General features: G+C 33.3%; 1 protein-coding gene across 2 annotated transcripts in view; it reads left to right on the top strand.

Moving 5' to 3' along the window:
* Map3k7 (mitogen-activated protein kinase kinase kinase 7) overlaps positions 1-16,431 on the top strand; it is a 64,509-nt gene that overhangs the window by 27,037 nt on the left and 21,041 nt on the right. Inside the window, exons 7-12 of one of the 2 annotated variants that reach the window (XM_048810117.1) lie at positions 1-127; positions 1,847-1,977; positions 3,797-3,878; positions 6,401-6,531; positions 7,399-7,528; positions 10,100-10,180. In XM_048810117.1, the coding sequence (XP_048666074.1) occupies positions 1-127; positions 1,847-1,977; positions 3,797-3,878; positions 6,401-6,531; positions 7,399-7,528; positions 10,100-10,180 (682 nt within the window). The remainder of the gene's footprint in view (positions 128-1,846; positions 1,978-3,796; positions 3,879-6,400; positions 6,532-7,398; positions 7,529-10,099; positions 10,181-16,431) is intronic. The other variant, XM_048810168.1, reaches the window with a different exon arrangement.

Raw genomic sequence — 16,431 nt, 5'->3', positions numbered from 1 at the left:
AGCAATTACAGTGAAAAATGTGATGTCTTCAGCTGGGGTATTATTCTTTGGGAAGTGATAACACGTCGGAAACCTTTTGATGAGATTGGTGGCCCAGCTTTCCGAATTATGTGGGCTGTTCATAACGGTTCGTGAAAATAAAATTTTCTTTAATTTACTTTTTCTATTTTCTACTTAGAAGATTATTCTTGTTAAAAAGGAATAGTGTTACTGTAATAAGGAGAGCTGAATAAAAAATGTTTTTCCCTAACATTAAAATGTGCAATTTTTTGTTACTAGACTACTTTCTTATTACCAGTCTCTATTCTCAACTCCAGATTCTAGTGGGGCAATGCAGAAATCAGTCTTGTCCTCCTCATGGAGCTGAGGATGTTTGCTAGTGTACTGATTTGGGAAGGACCATCACTGCACAGCTAGAGCCTGTTGTCTCTCTCCAGGGGACAGAAAATCATCAGACTAGACTCTGAAAAGAAAAAAAAATTACATAAATAAATGTTAATTTATTAAATTACAAAGATCTCATCTCACATGGTTATGATAAATGAAAAAGTATATCCTTTTTCTCCTGGGGAGGCAAGGGTTTCACCAAGAAGAAAAAGCAAGAACATATAATAAGAGATTTTACTTAGGCACAAACAAGCAAAACACAAAGCACTTCACATACCCTTTTTTTTAATGTTCTCACCCATTCTTATATTATAAATTAGCAAACGGAGGCCTAGAGAGGTTAAATAACTTGCCTAACATCACAAGATTAGTAAGTGGTAGAGCAGGAATTCAAATCCAGATCTTTGTGACTCCAGTGCTTATATTTTTGAGTCATGTTAACTTATGTACTCAGCGTTCTTGTAATCCTTTGATTCTTTTATATTTCTAATGATGTTTCTCTCCCCATATGATGTTATAATGCATCTTATTCATTAATGAAGTTACTTTGCATTTGCCTTGAGAAATAAACTACGAAGGAAAATTATTTAACCTTCCTAACTTTAGCATCACTGTTATTTCAGTCATTATATTGATTATAACCATCCTAATTAATTCATTTTTATTCATTGCTTCACAAGTGATAGAACCAAATGTCTGCCCGTTTAGGTCATTTATAGACTGTCACATTGTACCACCATTGCACTACTTTTAGCTGTTTAATCAGTTTCCTGGAGCATCTTTAATGTTGCTACTTTTATTGTCATTGTAGAGAATGTTAGAACATTGACCAAGAGAGTTTACTTTCTCTTCCTCACCATTAATTGTCAGTAAATGATTGAACATTAGTGAAATAAACTAACTTACTAATTGGTTAAGTTACAATGATTGCATATTTGAGGCCTTCTTTAAGTGTAAACCTTAGTAATAAAGTTACAGGCTTGATAATTTTAAAAATTTGGCAGTTTTCAACTTGTGAAATAATTGATTCATAGTAGTCAAAAGGTCTGCCTCCCACAAAAGGCTTATTAGGAAGCAGTGAGTATAACACCATAGGTGACCACTTTTTGAATATGGAAGATGATTTTCTAAACACATTTGAAATTTTTAAGCCTTAGTTATTTGTTAAAAGAATGTTTATTACAAATCAAATATTGTTAATTCTCAGTCTTAGAATTGCCATAATTTGTTGTAAACAATCTATTTTACCTTTTTAAAGGCATAGTTTCCTATTATGAAAATATACATAGATAGACTAAATGCTAACCTGAGGGCCCAACAAATACTTTTCATTAATTCAAAATACAACCCTTAAATTACAAGATCTGTAAAATAAATATTGTTTTAGAATGTGTATAAAAAGCTGGCTCCATTCTGTTGATAAATATGTTCTTCCCCCACTTCTTATTTTCAATTATAGGTACTCGACCACCACTGATCAAAAATTTACCTAAGCCCATTGAAAGCCTGATGACTCGTTGTTGGTCTAAAGATCCTTCTCAGCGCCCTTCCATGGAGGAAATTGTGAAAATAATGACTCACTTGATGCGGGTATAATCCTTCTTTTGAGGGGCTTTGGGTTGGGAGAATTTAATATATACTCAGTTTTAATAGATTTTTAAAGTAAAGAGCACAATTATTTTATGTATTTTCCATGTTAGGGTAGATATTACTCATGTAATCAGAAAAGGAAACATTAATTTAGAAAAAAAGTTTAGTTCTTTATAACGGAAAAATGGCTAGGTGAGGTTTCTGGACTTGCTTCATAGTGCTTACATTAGTGGACAGTATGTTTGTTTCTAGGCCTGTTGCCTCATCTGTAATGTGAGAGAAGCTGAATTAAATGATATTTAAAGCCTTCACAAGATTTAGGTATATTATGACTCTTAATTACATGCCTACTTACATTTTAAATTTTCGATACAGAGTTTCACAAAAAAATTAATCATTTATGCAGGGCACTAGAGAGGTTGTACTCTCCAGGCATATTTATTTGAGTGGTTTTTACTGTTTGTTTTTGGTTGCATATTTTCAGGTTTTCTCATGCCAGTAAAAAATTAAGCTTTTTTTCTAGAATTTATGGAATGTTTTAGTTTAGAAGAACCCTTGTAAAATGATGATCAAATTTTCCTGGTCTGCAAACTGAATACTTTAGAATTATTTGTTACATTTTAGGCTTTTAGATTTTGGAACACTAACAGAAACCATCAAGTAGTACTTTAATTTTTATAAGCTCATGTACTACTGGGCATAGTGGCACACACCTGTAATCCCAGCTTCTTACGAGGCTGAAACAGGAGGATCCAAGTCTGAGGCCAGCCTGGGAAAATTAGATTTTGTCTCAAGATAAAAAGGGCTGGAGTTATATCTCAGTGGTAGCGCACTCCTGGGTTCAATCCCAAATACTAAATAAATAAATGAAATAAATTTTCATATGCTTTATGAAAGTGTATGGATTTCAGAGCACTTTCTTTGTTCAGCAGGATGATTGTGCAGTTTCCTTAAATACAAATTAAGTGATTTTTTTCTAAGTGGTGAAAGATTGAATTAATGTCTTCTTTTGAAAATAACTTAGGCAAGGAAGCTTGAATTGATTGGCTAAAGTTTACCATCGTATTCATCATATGAACTAACTGGTTAAAATTTGCCTGTAGAAACCTCGGCCCTCAAGATATGTATGTGTATAAGAAAGCAACTTAGTCTTTGTGGTTACTTGAGTAACCACAACTTGAGTCATATAAGTTTTTTAAATTGTGGTTGTGCTCATATGTGATTTGTCTAATTTGAGAATACTTTTCTCTTTTTTCCCCTAAATTCTATTTTTTTTTTGTCCAGTGAATAATTTCAGTATCATATCTCAAATTCATAAAAAGATATCCAAGCCTATCTTATTGATATTTAAAATATTCTGATAATTATTCTATGTCATGTCAGTCTCACTTGTCAAACTAATAGTCATTGCAACAATTTGGAAGTTTACATCATTGGTAAATATGTAAGGAACATAAATGTGTTTCATGTAATTATGAGAAATAATACTATTCTATTCCATATGTTCCTCTAGAGAAATATTTATTGTTATTTCCTTCAAGACTGTCTAGACTTCATATAAACTAGAGGCTTAGGTAGGTGCATGGCATTGTCCACAGTTGACATTTTGAAGGGAGAAGATTATATTATCATCATCTTTGTCAAATCAGAAACTTAGGCCTCTCCAAATTCAGTATGCCTTAGGGAAAGTAAAGCATCATCTATGCTACAGTCAGATCTCACAAGATAATTCAGATGTACTCTTTAACAGAATTTAATTTGTGTTACAGAAATTTTAAATTGTGATTTTTTTTTTTTTTTTTTTTTTTTGTATATATAGTACTTTCCAGGAGCAGATGAGCCATTACAGTATCCTTGTCAGTATTCAGATGAAGGACAGAGCAACTCTGCCACTAGTACAGGTAAATGGATAGATTGGAAGAATAATATCCTAATTTTTTTTCTATCTTTTCCCCTTGAATTATAATCAAGAAAGAATGAATGATGCATTTGCATTTTAATTCCTTCATTTCTTATGATCAGCTGCAATTTGAGATTCCAGGTGCATCATTCTTCATGAAGGTATCTAGATTAAACCTGCTTCCAAGTCTTGGAATTCTTACATAATTTAAAGATTGACTATTATATTGCTGTGAATATCATTCTTAATTTGAAAAAATAGTTTCTACATAGATATTGATAGATCAAATAATATTAGAAATTATTGTAAATGTATATAACATGTTTCTTCTTTATGAATGCCCTACTTTTGGGTATTTTTCTAAGAGACTCTTATTTAAGAAGCTGTGCTTTAGTTGAAAGTTCCTCATTTTCTAAAATATGAAGTAGTAATAAGAAATGGTAGTTTGTGGTAATCAAAAAATAGTAGAGGGCTGGGGTTGTGGCTCAGTGTAGAGCACTTGCCTAGCATGTGTGAGGCACTGGGTTCGATTCTCAGCACCATATATAAATAAATGAGTGAAATAAGGTCCATCAATAGCATACATACATATATATATATATATATATATATATATATATATATATACACACACACACACAGAAATAGCATTCTAACTTAGAAATATTATACTTCTCAAAATATTTTGCATTTTTGTTACCATATTACATCTACAAGGTAAGTATATACATGTACACATGTTTACCCTACTCTTAAATTTCATTTTTACTGAAATATTTTTAATGTTCTTTTCCCATGCTCAAGAATAGTTTTATTTATTTTAATTTTCTTTACTGATTGGCTAATTATTCTCAAAGTCTAATTTTATTGCTCTGAATTTTAAAGTGAACTTCTCTAGAATTCTATCATTACCTTCTCCCTTTACTCCCAAACCCTCTCCTCCTTTCCATATTGTGACCTTGAGTCCTTTGATCCTCCCACCTTTTCACTGACCTTCAGACCTCTTAGGTTCTTTTTTTCCTTCATACCTCCACTTAATTCTAGTAAACTCGGATACTCCCTTGGAAATTTACTCTTGGGTGGTGAAATCAACCTGATTAAATATGACACTTAGCTACTCCTTGCCTATGTCAGTGCAGCTGAAGGTGACTGGAGATAGCACATATTTATAGTCCTCAAGTGCATATGTAGCACTGCTGGACAATTATACTATTATTAGTCCATACTTTGACCTCTTTTCTCAAACTTCAAACACTTCCTCTCCACATCTCACTCTCAGCTAACCTTGTTTGCTATTTCTTTGAGGAAACTGGAATAATCAGAAGAAAGCTTATACAGGCTCCCCCAGGATTCACCTACTTACCTGCATCTGTACCTATATGTATTCTGTGTTTTCTCCCATTACTGTGGCTGAACTATCCAAGTTTCTAGCCAAAGGCAAACCTTTCTGCTCAAGCCCTATATCCTATCTGCCCTTCCCCAAAATTCTCTCTGTTGTATTATCAATTTTAGCCTTTCTACTAGGATCATTTCCAGAGTAAATATGGTCTATATTTGAAATTCCTAGCTTTTTTCATCCCATTTTATCTAACAGCAATGCCAATCAGATTTCAATTATACCACTATTTCAGAACTGTTCTTGTTAAGGTGACCAGTTATTTCTATTACTAAATTTAATGATTTAATGAGTGATTTTTCATTTGATATACTTTATTATTATCTCCTTTTTCCTCTTTTTCTTTCTTTTTTTTTTTGGTACTAGGGTTTGAACCCAGGTATGCTTAACCACTGAGCCACATCCCCAGCCCTTTTTATATTTTATTTAGACACAGGGTCTTGCTGAGTTGCTTAGGGCCTTGCTAAATTGCTGAGGCTGGCTTTGAACTCTTGATCCTCCTGCCTCATCCTTCTGAGTTGATAGGATTACAGGCATGCGCCATCTTCTTCTTACCATCACTTTCTTCATTTATTTTCTGCAAGACATTACATTAGCCTGAGTTTCATTTTAGGTCTCTGGCCATTTTGTTCTGTTTTCTTTGCTTTTTATTCCTATCTCCTCAACCTACAAATGTCATCATATCAAGGCCTCTAATCAATTTAGTTATGTCCATTTCCTTGATAACCTGTTCTAATACCAGGGCTTTATATATCATCAACTTACTGATGTTTTTCTTTATTCCATACTTGAAATTTATATTCATATATCCAGCTACTTGCTTGATATCTAATAAGAATTCAAACTTAACATTTTCGAAACTGAGTTCCTGTTACTTCATTTAAACTTACTCATCTTCTTGTTTTTTCCATCTCGGTTAATGGCCCTTAGTTATACTAACTTAGAGTGTAAACTTTAACTTATTGACTACTAGATTATTAGGCATTTTGACTCACTTTTCTGTACTATCCTTAAGTGTTATTTTTATTCTTGTCTTGCCACTCGAGAAAAGTACTTTGGTTGCATGCTATTGAATGAAGCACTTGTGGTATTCTCAACCTGTGGTCATAATGTTTCTGTTTTCCTAGGCTCATTCATGGACATTGCTTCTACAAATACTAGTAATAAAAGTGACACTAATATGGAGCAAGTTCCTGCTACAAATGATACTATTAAACGCTTAGAATCAAAATTATTGAAAAATCAAGCAAAGCAACAGGTTTGTTACATTATTAAAAGTAAACTTATAGTAACCTTGCCAGTTGTCATAACATTAAACTAACTGAAATTAATTATTTGTCATCTTCTATTATATAAATACAGATTCTTCTTTTATTGGAGGGGGTTTGGGTAGCAGGGATTGAATTCAGGACACTCAGCCACTGAGCCACATCCCCAGCCCTGTTTTGTATTTTATTTAGAGACAGGGTCTCACTGAGTTGCTTAGCACCTTACTTTTGCTGAGACTGGCTTTGAACTCACAATCTTCCTGCCTCAGCCTCCCCAACTGCTGGGATTACAGATGTGTGCCACCATGCCTAGCATGACTCTTCTTCTTGAAGCAGACAAATGAGCTTAAGAAGAGAGATATAATGAGTTTCTCCTGCCATTTACTACCAAACAAGTTGTTTTCCTTTGATGACTGCTGTCTCTGCCAAGTCAACAACTCCATCCCTGTGATGACCCCCTCACTTTATTGATTGGTGCTTAAAAATGTATAGTGGACAGATTTAGGCTGCACCATCCACTTAAAGGAGTTGTCCTAAATGTGTCTTCATGCTGTTCATGTTTATTACATTGTTGACTTAAAACTATTTTAAGGAGCAATTTTTGTTCTTGTTTGCAGCATTTAATTTAACTAATAATGGGCATTTAACTCCTAACTCTAGTGACTGCCCTTTCATAAAGATAGTATCTCAGCTTGCTTTTCCTTCTTCTGTTGCTCCCTGTTTCTTCAAATTTCCCTCCTTCAGAAAAGTAGAGGATCCTTAAGAATCCCACTTGGCAATCTTCCTCCTTCTATGCTGCCCAAGATTTCTAAATCTAAACAACTTAAGTAATTCAAAATGACCTATAATTTTAACAGAGTGAATCTGGACGTTTAAGCCTGGGAGCCTCCCGTGGGAGCAGTGTGGAGAGTTTGCCCCCAACCTCCGAGGGCAAGAGGATGAGTGCTGACATGTCTGAAATAGAAGCCAGGATCGCTGCCACCACAGGTAAACAGGAACCACAAGTCCAAAGAGGAATGAAATGTATATAATCTTTTTTGGCATAGTAATTGCAGTTGTTTTAGTGGGGTTGTCAGAGTTTGTTTGGTTTTTTTTCCCTAAGCTTTTAGCAATAACTTATATATTTATATCAAATTCCAAATGAGGAAAGTATGACTTATAAGTTTTTTGGATTATAAAATCTGTCTTCCCAATTACAAATTTTATTAAAGATAATTCTTTCTGTTCAAACATGAGCTAAAAGTCTTAAGTGATAAATTGAAATATAGCCAACTCCAGAATGTTTATAGGGATTTTGAGTGATTTTACTAGATATTTGTGTTGAACTTAGATAATAGCAAATATTTGTTTTGAAGTTAGTTAAAAAGTATATTCCGGATCTGGCTATGATTCAACTTTACTATGTGCTTCTCCTTCCTTCTAGTGGGAAAAATAGCTAAGTTGGTTGTGGTTAATTCATTTAATCATAAAATAAAAAGAGAGTAATAATTGTATTAGATCTTGAAAAACTAGCATTTAAATTCCATTTTGTCAGTTATTAAAATTATTAACCACAGAAGAACTAGTCAGCCCAAACCAATTATGTATTTTATTACCCAAGTAAACTGACAACTTTCTTTTCTAACCAGGTTTCATTTTACTAATACTTATTTAATTTGGGATTTTTTTGGTTTTGTTTTTTTTTTCTCCTGATTTTTCCCATGGTAGAGGGGAGCTGATTACAAAAAGTAAACACATTTTTTTGTGGAGAATGTGAAAATGTAAACAAAAACCTATGTAATTATCCTATTAAGAAATAAACACTATATTTTTGTGTAGTTACCTCTAGTCTTTTAACTTAGAATACATATAACTGTGTGTTTTCCATGTATTTTTACATATATATTTTTTAACTTAGCTAACTAGGTTTTATTTTTTTAGGTCTTTCCATTTTTTTTTTTTCTGAATAGAATATTCTCATTGTATGTAAAGCTCTTTTCAGAAAGAAGTAGTCCAGATGAACCATCTTACTATATACTTGTCTTCAATTCATCATGATAACTGATTCAGTTAGTACTAGACTCCATTAGATACACAACAGAGTATCCAAAATAATAGTGTCCATAATACATAAGCCTTGTTTTTCATACATAAACAAGTTTAGAGGTAGTCTCCGTGATTATCAGGAAGCTGGTCTTCCTTTCTCTCTCCTTTATTAGCCTGTTATATAGCTTCTGTTCTCAAGGTTACCTTATGGTCCAAAATGGTTATTATAATTTCAGTCATCACTTCTACATTCCAGACAGCAGGAAGGAAGAATCAGGGAAGGATGAAAGGGCAGCCAACCTTTTTAAAGGAGCTTTCTACAACAATTTTCACAAAGATGTCATTGGCCAGAGTAACATAGTGGTCCGATGCTCACACATAGCTTCTAGTGAAGAAGGGATCTGGGGTCATTTATCTGGGAATATTGCTATCTTAATTAAAGTCAGAGCTCTGTTGCCAAGAAGAAGGAAAAAGAGAGATTGGCAGGGAACTAATAGTCTTTGTAGAAACAATCAAGCTGCGTTTAGGTCACCAACCACTGACAAGCCATAAGTCAAAAGTATTATTGTGGAATGGGCTTGATGAACTCTGCCCACAGAGACATACCCCCACATTTTGGGTGGGGGGACCTTTTTCAGTTCAGGGATTGTCAAGATATTTCACCCAGGATTGATTATACCCTAAAACAGAAAGTAGTGTTGTCATAATAGTTTCATGCTGGTGTTATTTTTCTGGTCAAGAATTAGAATATAATTATTCTTCATAGAAATGATATTTCGCTAGGTTAAGGATAACCATGTACTTTAAAATTACCCTATCCTACCCTGCCTAAATGTAGGACAAATACTATTGTACATCCTTTGAATTTTACATAATTTTAAATTTTTAGTGAATTGTCTTAGTTTGAAGGTTTATACTACAACTTCTTACAACCTTCATGTTTAGCAGGAATATATCCTAAACTTTGGAAATCGTAGTTTCAGTTTATTAGATATATGTGTAAGTATTTATAATTAGGAAAGCATATACATTGCATACTTTGATTCTATATTTATTGTTTAATTACTGAATTTTACTTTATAGTGCACATCAGGAAAACACCTAATTTGAAACTATATTTCTGTGTTTGTGTAATTAAAACAAATATGGTAGCTTATTTCTTATTAACTCCTTTTTCCTTCCTACCTTCCCTCCCCTGCCCTCATCGCATATCATTGGTTTCACATAGATAGATTATTTCTGTGAACACATTTGAAATTTAGTTTCCTCATTACCCTGCAGCTTTGTCTGTGTCTCTTTTTTTTCCCTTGCTAATTAAAACCAGTGTGTGAAACTTCTTGTATTGTTAGTTGTTTGCTCTGTAATCATGCCTTTTCTAAGCATGGATGAATAGTTAGATAGTTCTGCATGCCGACATGCATGAAATGTTATTAACATAATTATATGAGAATTATTCTGTTTTTGTAGTTAATCATTTTCTGTGTTACTATTTGTGGTTGTTTGCATGTATACTGTGTATATGTGTTTTTGCAGCCTATTCCAAGCCCAAACGGGGCCACCGTAAAACCGCTTCATTTGGCAACATTCTGGATGTCCCTGAGATCGTCATATCAGGTATCATAGACCACCTGAGTTGGTCTAATAGCTATGGAACCGGAATAATGATCCCTGGTACTTTTTAAATGCTTCTTGCTCCAATTTTTAGGACATAAAAATTGATACCTTGCATGCAGTAATTAGGAAGAGAGATTCAAAACTCTACACAATTGTACTGAAATGGGCAACGCCCCCACCTCTCATAGCCAGGATAAAATAAAAGGGAAAGTAAATCTTTTCACAGAATGGAGAATACCAACCAAGAATTCTGCCAACTTCCTCTCATTTGGGAAATGAATATATGAACTCAACTCAGACCTTTTTTGCACCCAGCAGAAAAGGAAACAACTTGAATTTTTTGTTGTCCTGGGTTCCTTTCCTCCTCAAGTTACTACTTTTGAGGCTACCTCTAGTCTTTCTGTTCCAGCCTCTTTTTGTTGGCAACAAATTAATATGAAGTTGAGAGAAGAGAGTTGCCAAATACATTTTGTCTTAACACAGAAAACAGAAACAAAGTAAAACAAAGGAAGATTTGCTGTTCTGCAGAGTATCTTGCCCCCCCCCCAAAAAGTAAAACAAAGGCTAGTTCTGGTTCTTTAATCAGGAAGACCTTACAAATTACCTGTTTTTGTACCTAATTGATGTCAGATTGGTAAAATACTTTAATATCTTGTAGTCATTTCATAGAGAAATATGAATTACCATTTCTAATTCAAGCTTAAATGGCATATTGACCTTCAGTATTGACTAATATATATGTTAATTTTTATCAAAATTATCCTTTACCCCTCTACTATAGGCTTTTCTTTCACCTCTGTCCCTGAATTTTGATAAAGAGTTGCACAGTATTCCTTACAGTATTATGTATGTGATTTGCATGAAAGCAGTCTGTACTTTGCCTGTGATTGTGCTTTCAGCAAAAGTGCTTATATTGTAGTTGTAGTGATTGATTTTACCTCTGAACTGAAAACTCTGTAAGGATAGAGACTGAGTCTCTGTTAGTTGTTATCAATTATATCAGTAATAGTTGGCTCACTTCTTCACATATTGAACATAGTGTTTAAATAGATAGGTGTTTATTAGATAAAGAAAGAAACCATATTGATCATGTCCAGAAACTAGGAACTAGGATACAAAAATATAAATTATACAATTTGGGGCCATTTTGTCTATATAAAATTATTTTATATTTTCACTAGTTACTAAAGCAGTTTCTTATTTTACAACATTATCACTATTTGTTGTTCAAAGAAAAGCATTAATTCAAGTCTTACATAGTAATTTTTCATTGAATCAGGAATGCTTTATAATTAAAGTATTTGTGATCATTTTACTTCCATGCTGAAAGATATATTTATGAAGGAATAATACTCTGGTGAAAGAAGGGGTAGCATTTAAACATACGTACTACTGAGTTGTGATTACCTTAAATGTGTAAGAAAATAAAACATTTAGACAAACAGCAATACAATCAATTAGGTTTTATGGATAAACATTAAGAACTGTGTGTGTGTATGTTTAGTAATGCAGCTATTACTATACAAGATTAGGGAAAATGGAAGGAAGCGAAAAGAATAATAGCTTATGTTTTAGTCAGCTTTTTCGCTACTGTGACCAAATGGCCCTACCAGCACAACTGTAGAGGAGGAAGAGTTTATTTGAGGGCTCATGGTTTCAGAGGTCTCAATTCATAGACAGCTGACTCAATTCCTCAGGGTTCCAGGTGAGACAGGAACAACATGGAAGAAGAGTATGGCAGAGGAAAGCGGTACATGGTGATCAGGAAGCACAGAGAATCCACTCGCCAGATACAAACGTATACCCAAAGCCACACCCACCCCAATTCCCATCTCCTCCAGTCACACCCTACCATTTCAGTTACCACTCTGTTAATCCCTGTCAGGGGATTAAATCACTGATTGGGTTAAGACTCTTACAACTCAATTGTTTCTCCTCTGAACCTTCTTGCATTGTCTCATAGGTGAACTTTTGGAGAATACCTCACATTCAAACCATAACAGTTGACAACTGGCAAGAGTTACTGGCTTTTAAGTAATAGAGGCCAGGGATGCTTACTAAACATCCTATAACATACCACTCAGGTCCCACAACAAAGAATTAGCCAGTTTGAAAAGTTAACAGTGCTGAAACTGAGAAACCCTGGTTAGATGCTCTTTGTAATGTACAAAGTAGTTTAAAGTGCATCATCTTAATTGACCTTCATTTAGCCTTATTAGCGGTGAAGTTAGCAGGTGAATTTATAGCCATTTTTCAAAGAACTTAGATCTAATGTTGGTTTTCCCAGAGTTACACAGCAGCTAGGACCCCAGCCCTCATGTTCCCACCACATGCATCTTCACTCCCACTCTAATATTAAATTTGTTACACATAATTTATACAAGCTTGATTGCTATTATAAAATTAAATTCTAAAATATGATTCATAAAAGTAAAACTTTCCAAATACTGAAATTATAAGAATGAATATGTGAAAATTTTTGAGTCTGTGTTGGAGAATACCTCACATCCAAACCATAACAGTTGAAATATATAAAATATTTTGCCTAGTTCCCTGAAAAGCCTGAATTTAATTGTTATTTATTGTTTACAGTACCATTCTTAGAAATGAAAAGAAATTTTAGATTATGATTTCAGTTGGATTTAGATCTCTTAACCTAAGCAGATTTAATGAGTATTTACTTTTCAATTTCAGGTAAGGACATTAGGCTATATTCTTGGTTTGTTTGTTTTTAATAGAGAGTGAGATAAAGTAGTAAAGTGAAATAAGTAGAATATGAAAAGACTGAAACATATTTAACAGAAGAGTGGATGGGTAGTTAGGTTTCTGATGCTTTTATACTTTTGCTTTTCTCTGGGAGTTTCAAATATTTTAGGTATTGGCAAACCGATTGACTTACTTTGTAGAGTCCCGGTTAGAGGTAGGCAGATACTCTTCAGAGGCACACCTAGACATTATTTTGCTTGCTTTACCAAGATGAGAATATAACCTTTCTAAAACTAAATTTGGTTGAAGAAATAATGGATATTAATGTTTGTAAACATTCTTTTTAACTGGATAAATTATTAAATATATCCTTGTAAATAATGCAGCACTAATATGAAGAGACAGTTGAATACAAAGAATTGAGTTTTTCTAAATCTGGCATATTCATACAAGGTATCTGCAAGCACAGATAAGTGTCATTAATTATTGTAAAGGTAGTGTCATTAGCAGATGTAAACTTTTGATTAGGGATGCTGGGGCCCAAGAGGAACTAAGATATCTATGCCTATTTCTGTCACTTATTCCCACCATACTTTTAAAGTATTTTTGTGTATTATGACTAATAAAGAAGTTAATTTTACATTGAATATTTAGGAGTCCATCCACTATATTGTAGTCTACCAAGATTATTTTTTATAATATTAAAAAAATTTAGCATAATCTGGTTTATTAGAAGGCACAATTCAGCAGGAAGTAATAATTGCTCTCATTTGATAGGAGAATTTAAAAATTTAAAATTTAAAAACAAAACTGAAAAACCTACCTGAAAGGTCTAAGGGAAGAGGCAGAACTTGCTAAAAGTAGTTTAAGAATATGAAATTTGTGGTAGCTTAAATAAGAATACATTTTAAATCACATATTCAGTTTACCATGAAACAGGAATTTAATACTGCAATATATGATGCTATATAAAATTTTTAATCATTTTACACATCAGAATAACATCCTATAATTTATAATATTCTAATTTAAGAACCTTAAATTTCCCCAAATTTTGGTTAAGAGAAGTCTTCACGCAAATATTGTTTTTTAAGTGAAGAGGGTCATCAGGAACTTTGAAAAAAAATGAGTATAGTTAAAGGGATGGAAATCTGTGAACATATTTAAACCAGTAAGAAAAACTACAGAAGTGGTCTGCCTAGGACTTAAGCTGGCAGTCTCCAGAAGAATTCTAGGATGACTTGCTTAGGAATGCAATTATATTTAAAAGAGAAACTTCTTCGAAGAGGTGGATTTTGACTTAAAAACATAACTATGAAAACAACTCACCTATAAACTGCTTATTGTTTATAGCTGCCTCCCTTTTGATTTGAGGATGGGGAGTAGGCAAAGGTATGTAGCATGAGTTGGCCTCATGATGTATTCCTTCTGTTGCTCTTACTTAGGAAAAGTCGTTCTAAAATATGTATATAGTTTTTCTCTATCATAAGTAAAGAAAGTTTCAGAATTGATCACAGAATGAAATACTCCATCATATGTGGGTTTTAGATTCCTTAATCGAGTGTCTGTTTATATCATGTTGCTCATTTCTTCTACTTTTTTTTTTTGTTTGCACTATTTGTAATACAGGTATGCACATATCAAAAAACTATAGAAAAATGTACAACGAGTGCATTTCTGAATCATTCAGTTGCAAAATATTCAGAATCCAAATGTTCTGCAAACACATGCAGTGATTTTCATTTGCAGTACTATGAGATTGATTTTTGTATTCATATTTCTAAATTATGACTTAAACTTAATATTGGAGCAACAAGTATTTGTTGATTGCAATCCTTTTTTGCTTTGTCTGAACTATTTGCCAGGTGGTTTCTGCCATGCTTATGCTAATTAAAATGCATCGTCTGATATTGCTTGCTTTAACTCATGCTGTAGCTTGGAGGATTTCTCATTTAATGGTATTTGTTACTGTCTGCTCTTCTTTACCCTGTTTCCTTAAGTTTTTACTCCTTTTCCTCCTACCCCCCACATAGACTCCAGTTCATTTTTGTTGTTATTGCAGTGATGGTGATGTAATAGTTTATAGACACATGTGCAGGATGGTTCCTCAGATTCACAAATGTTGCTGATCTGAAAAGAGAATTCCAGACACTTTTACAAGCTTGTCTCATCTATTGCTAATTTTAGAATGAGTGTGTTGAATGAAATGTGCCTAAAATTGCTTATTAGTCATCATGATGGGACTCCTTCTTGTCCTTGGAAACAGGGATAGTTAAAAGTATTCATAAAAATATCTTGGTATGCCTGGTTCAATAAATACACAGTTCGTTTTAATTTGTACTGGAAAGTTGGGACTTCTGTGAATAAATTGAAATTTGAAGTAAATTTGAATTCATATTATGCAAAGAAGTCTAAGATGTAAGAAAGAAATGATTTAGACTTTCAGAAGTTGCTATAAATTTGAATTTTTACATTCACTACACATATTATTGCATTAAACATTCTTATTCCATCGTAAGGTCCGTTTGATTTATATGCAAAACAATAATGAGGTCACATGGCTTAAGCTGTCAAATTATGTTGATTAGTTTAAGAGGATTTTTTAAACTCAGAATCATAAAAATATGAAATTTAAAAAATGAATTTTTTGCTAATTGGGCCACAGCTATTAGAGTGCATGTTATGAGTACTGCCCACTAGTTGAAAAATTACATAATATAGCTGTCAGAGTCAAAAGAATTTTGAGTATTGTGTCAGCTGTTATGCATGGTATTTTGGTGTTTCCTTTTAGACAGCTGATCTCTCATCTTAGAAGATACTGTATAAACAACCCTGTTCCCAAATAAAAGTGCTGAGTGACACTATTGCTCAATTCATTCCATTTTGCTAAAGACTTAAATTTGTAGCATTCTTTTTTATTTTTATTAAATAAAGCAGGAGATATATATATATACACACATATATTGCAGCACATTTCAACAATATATATTTGAGAGTGAAATAAGAAGTAAATTTATCTCCAGGAGGAAATTGAGTTGATATTCACAAATAACAAATTACTGGATTCTGACAAACATTAATAGGATTAAGTGTGACTCGGTATAATAAATTTAAGCCTAAGCATCCATTTAGGCCCTGAAACAAGGTACTGCTGCCCATTAAAGTCAGTTGTGTTGTGTCTTACAACATGCTAGCTGTCTTGCTGTAAAAAACTGTAACGTAAGGACCTTGAAATAGATGCCGTCATCAGCTCCAGCCCCCCGGCATTCATCTATGTAAACACTTGACAAAAGATGGTGGAAGAGAGTTCATCAGCTATTCATGTGGTCGGAATGGTTATTGTATTAGGACATATTCTGTTGTAAGCCAGCAACTTTTGAGTTAAAACATTGCAGCTGTTTCTCTTCCTTTCCTTACATATCCATCTATCTCCCTCTCTCCCTCTTTTCTCTCTCACACACAATAAACTCACTTTTCTTTTTTCCCATAAACATTTTGTTTAGATCCAAGGAGCAACAGATGGAAACATCCTGCTATAGCAGTTA

The sequence above is a fragment of the Marmota marmota genome, unplaced genomic scaffold, assembly GCF_001458135.2.
Source record: "Marmota marmota marmota unplaced genomic scaffold, marMar, whole genome shotgun sequence".
In the NCBI taxonomy this organism is placed as follows: Eukaryota; Metazoa; Chordata; class Mammalia; order Rodentia; family Sciuridae; genus Marmota; species Marmota marmota.
The sequence above is the reverse complement of the archived record's forward strand: the minus strand, read 5'-3'. Positions and strand labels throughout refer to the sequence as shown.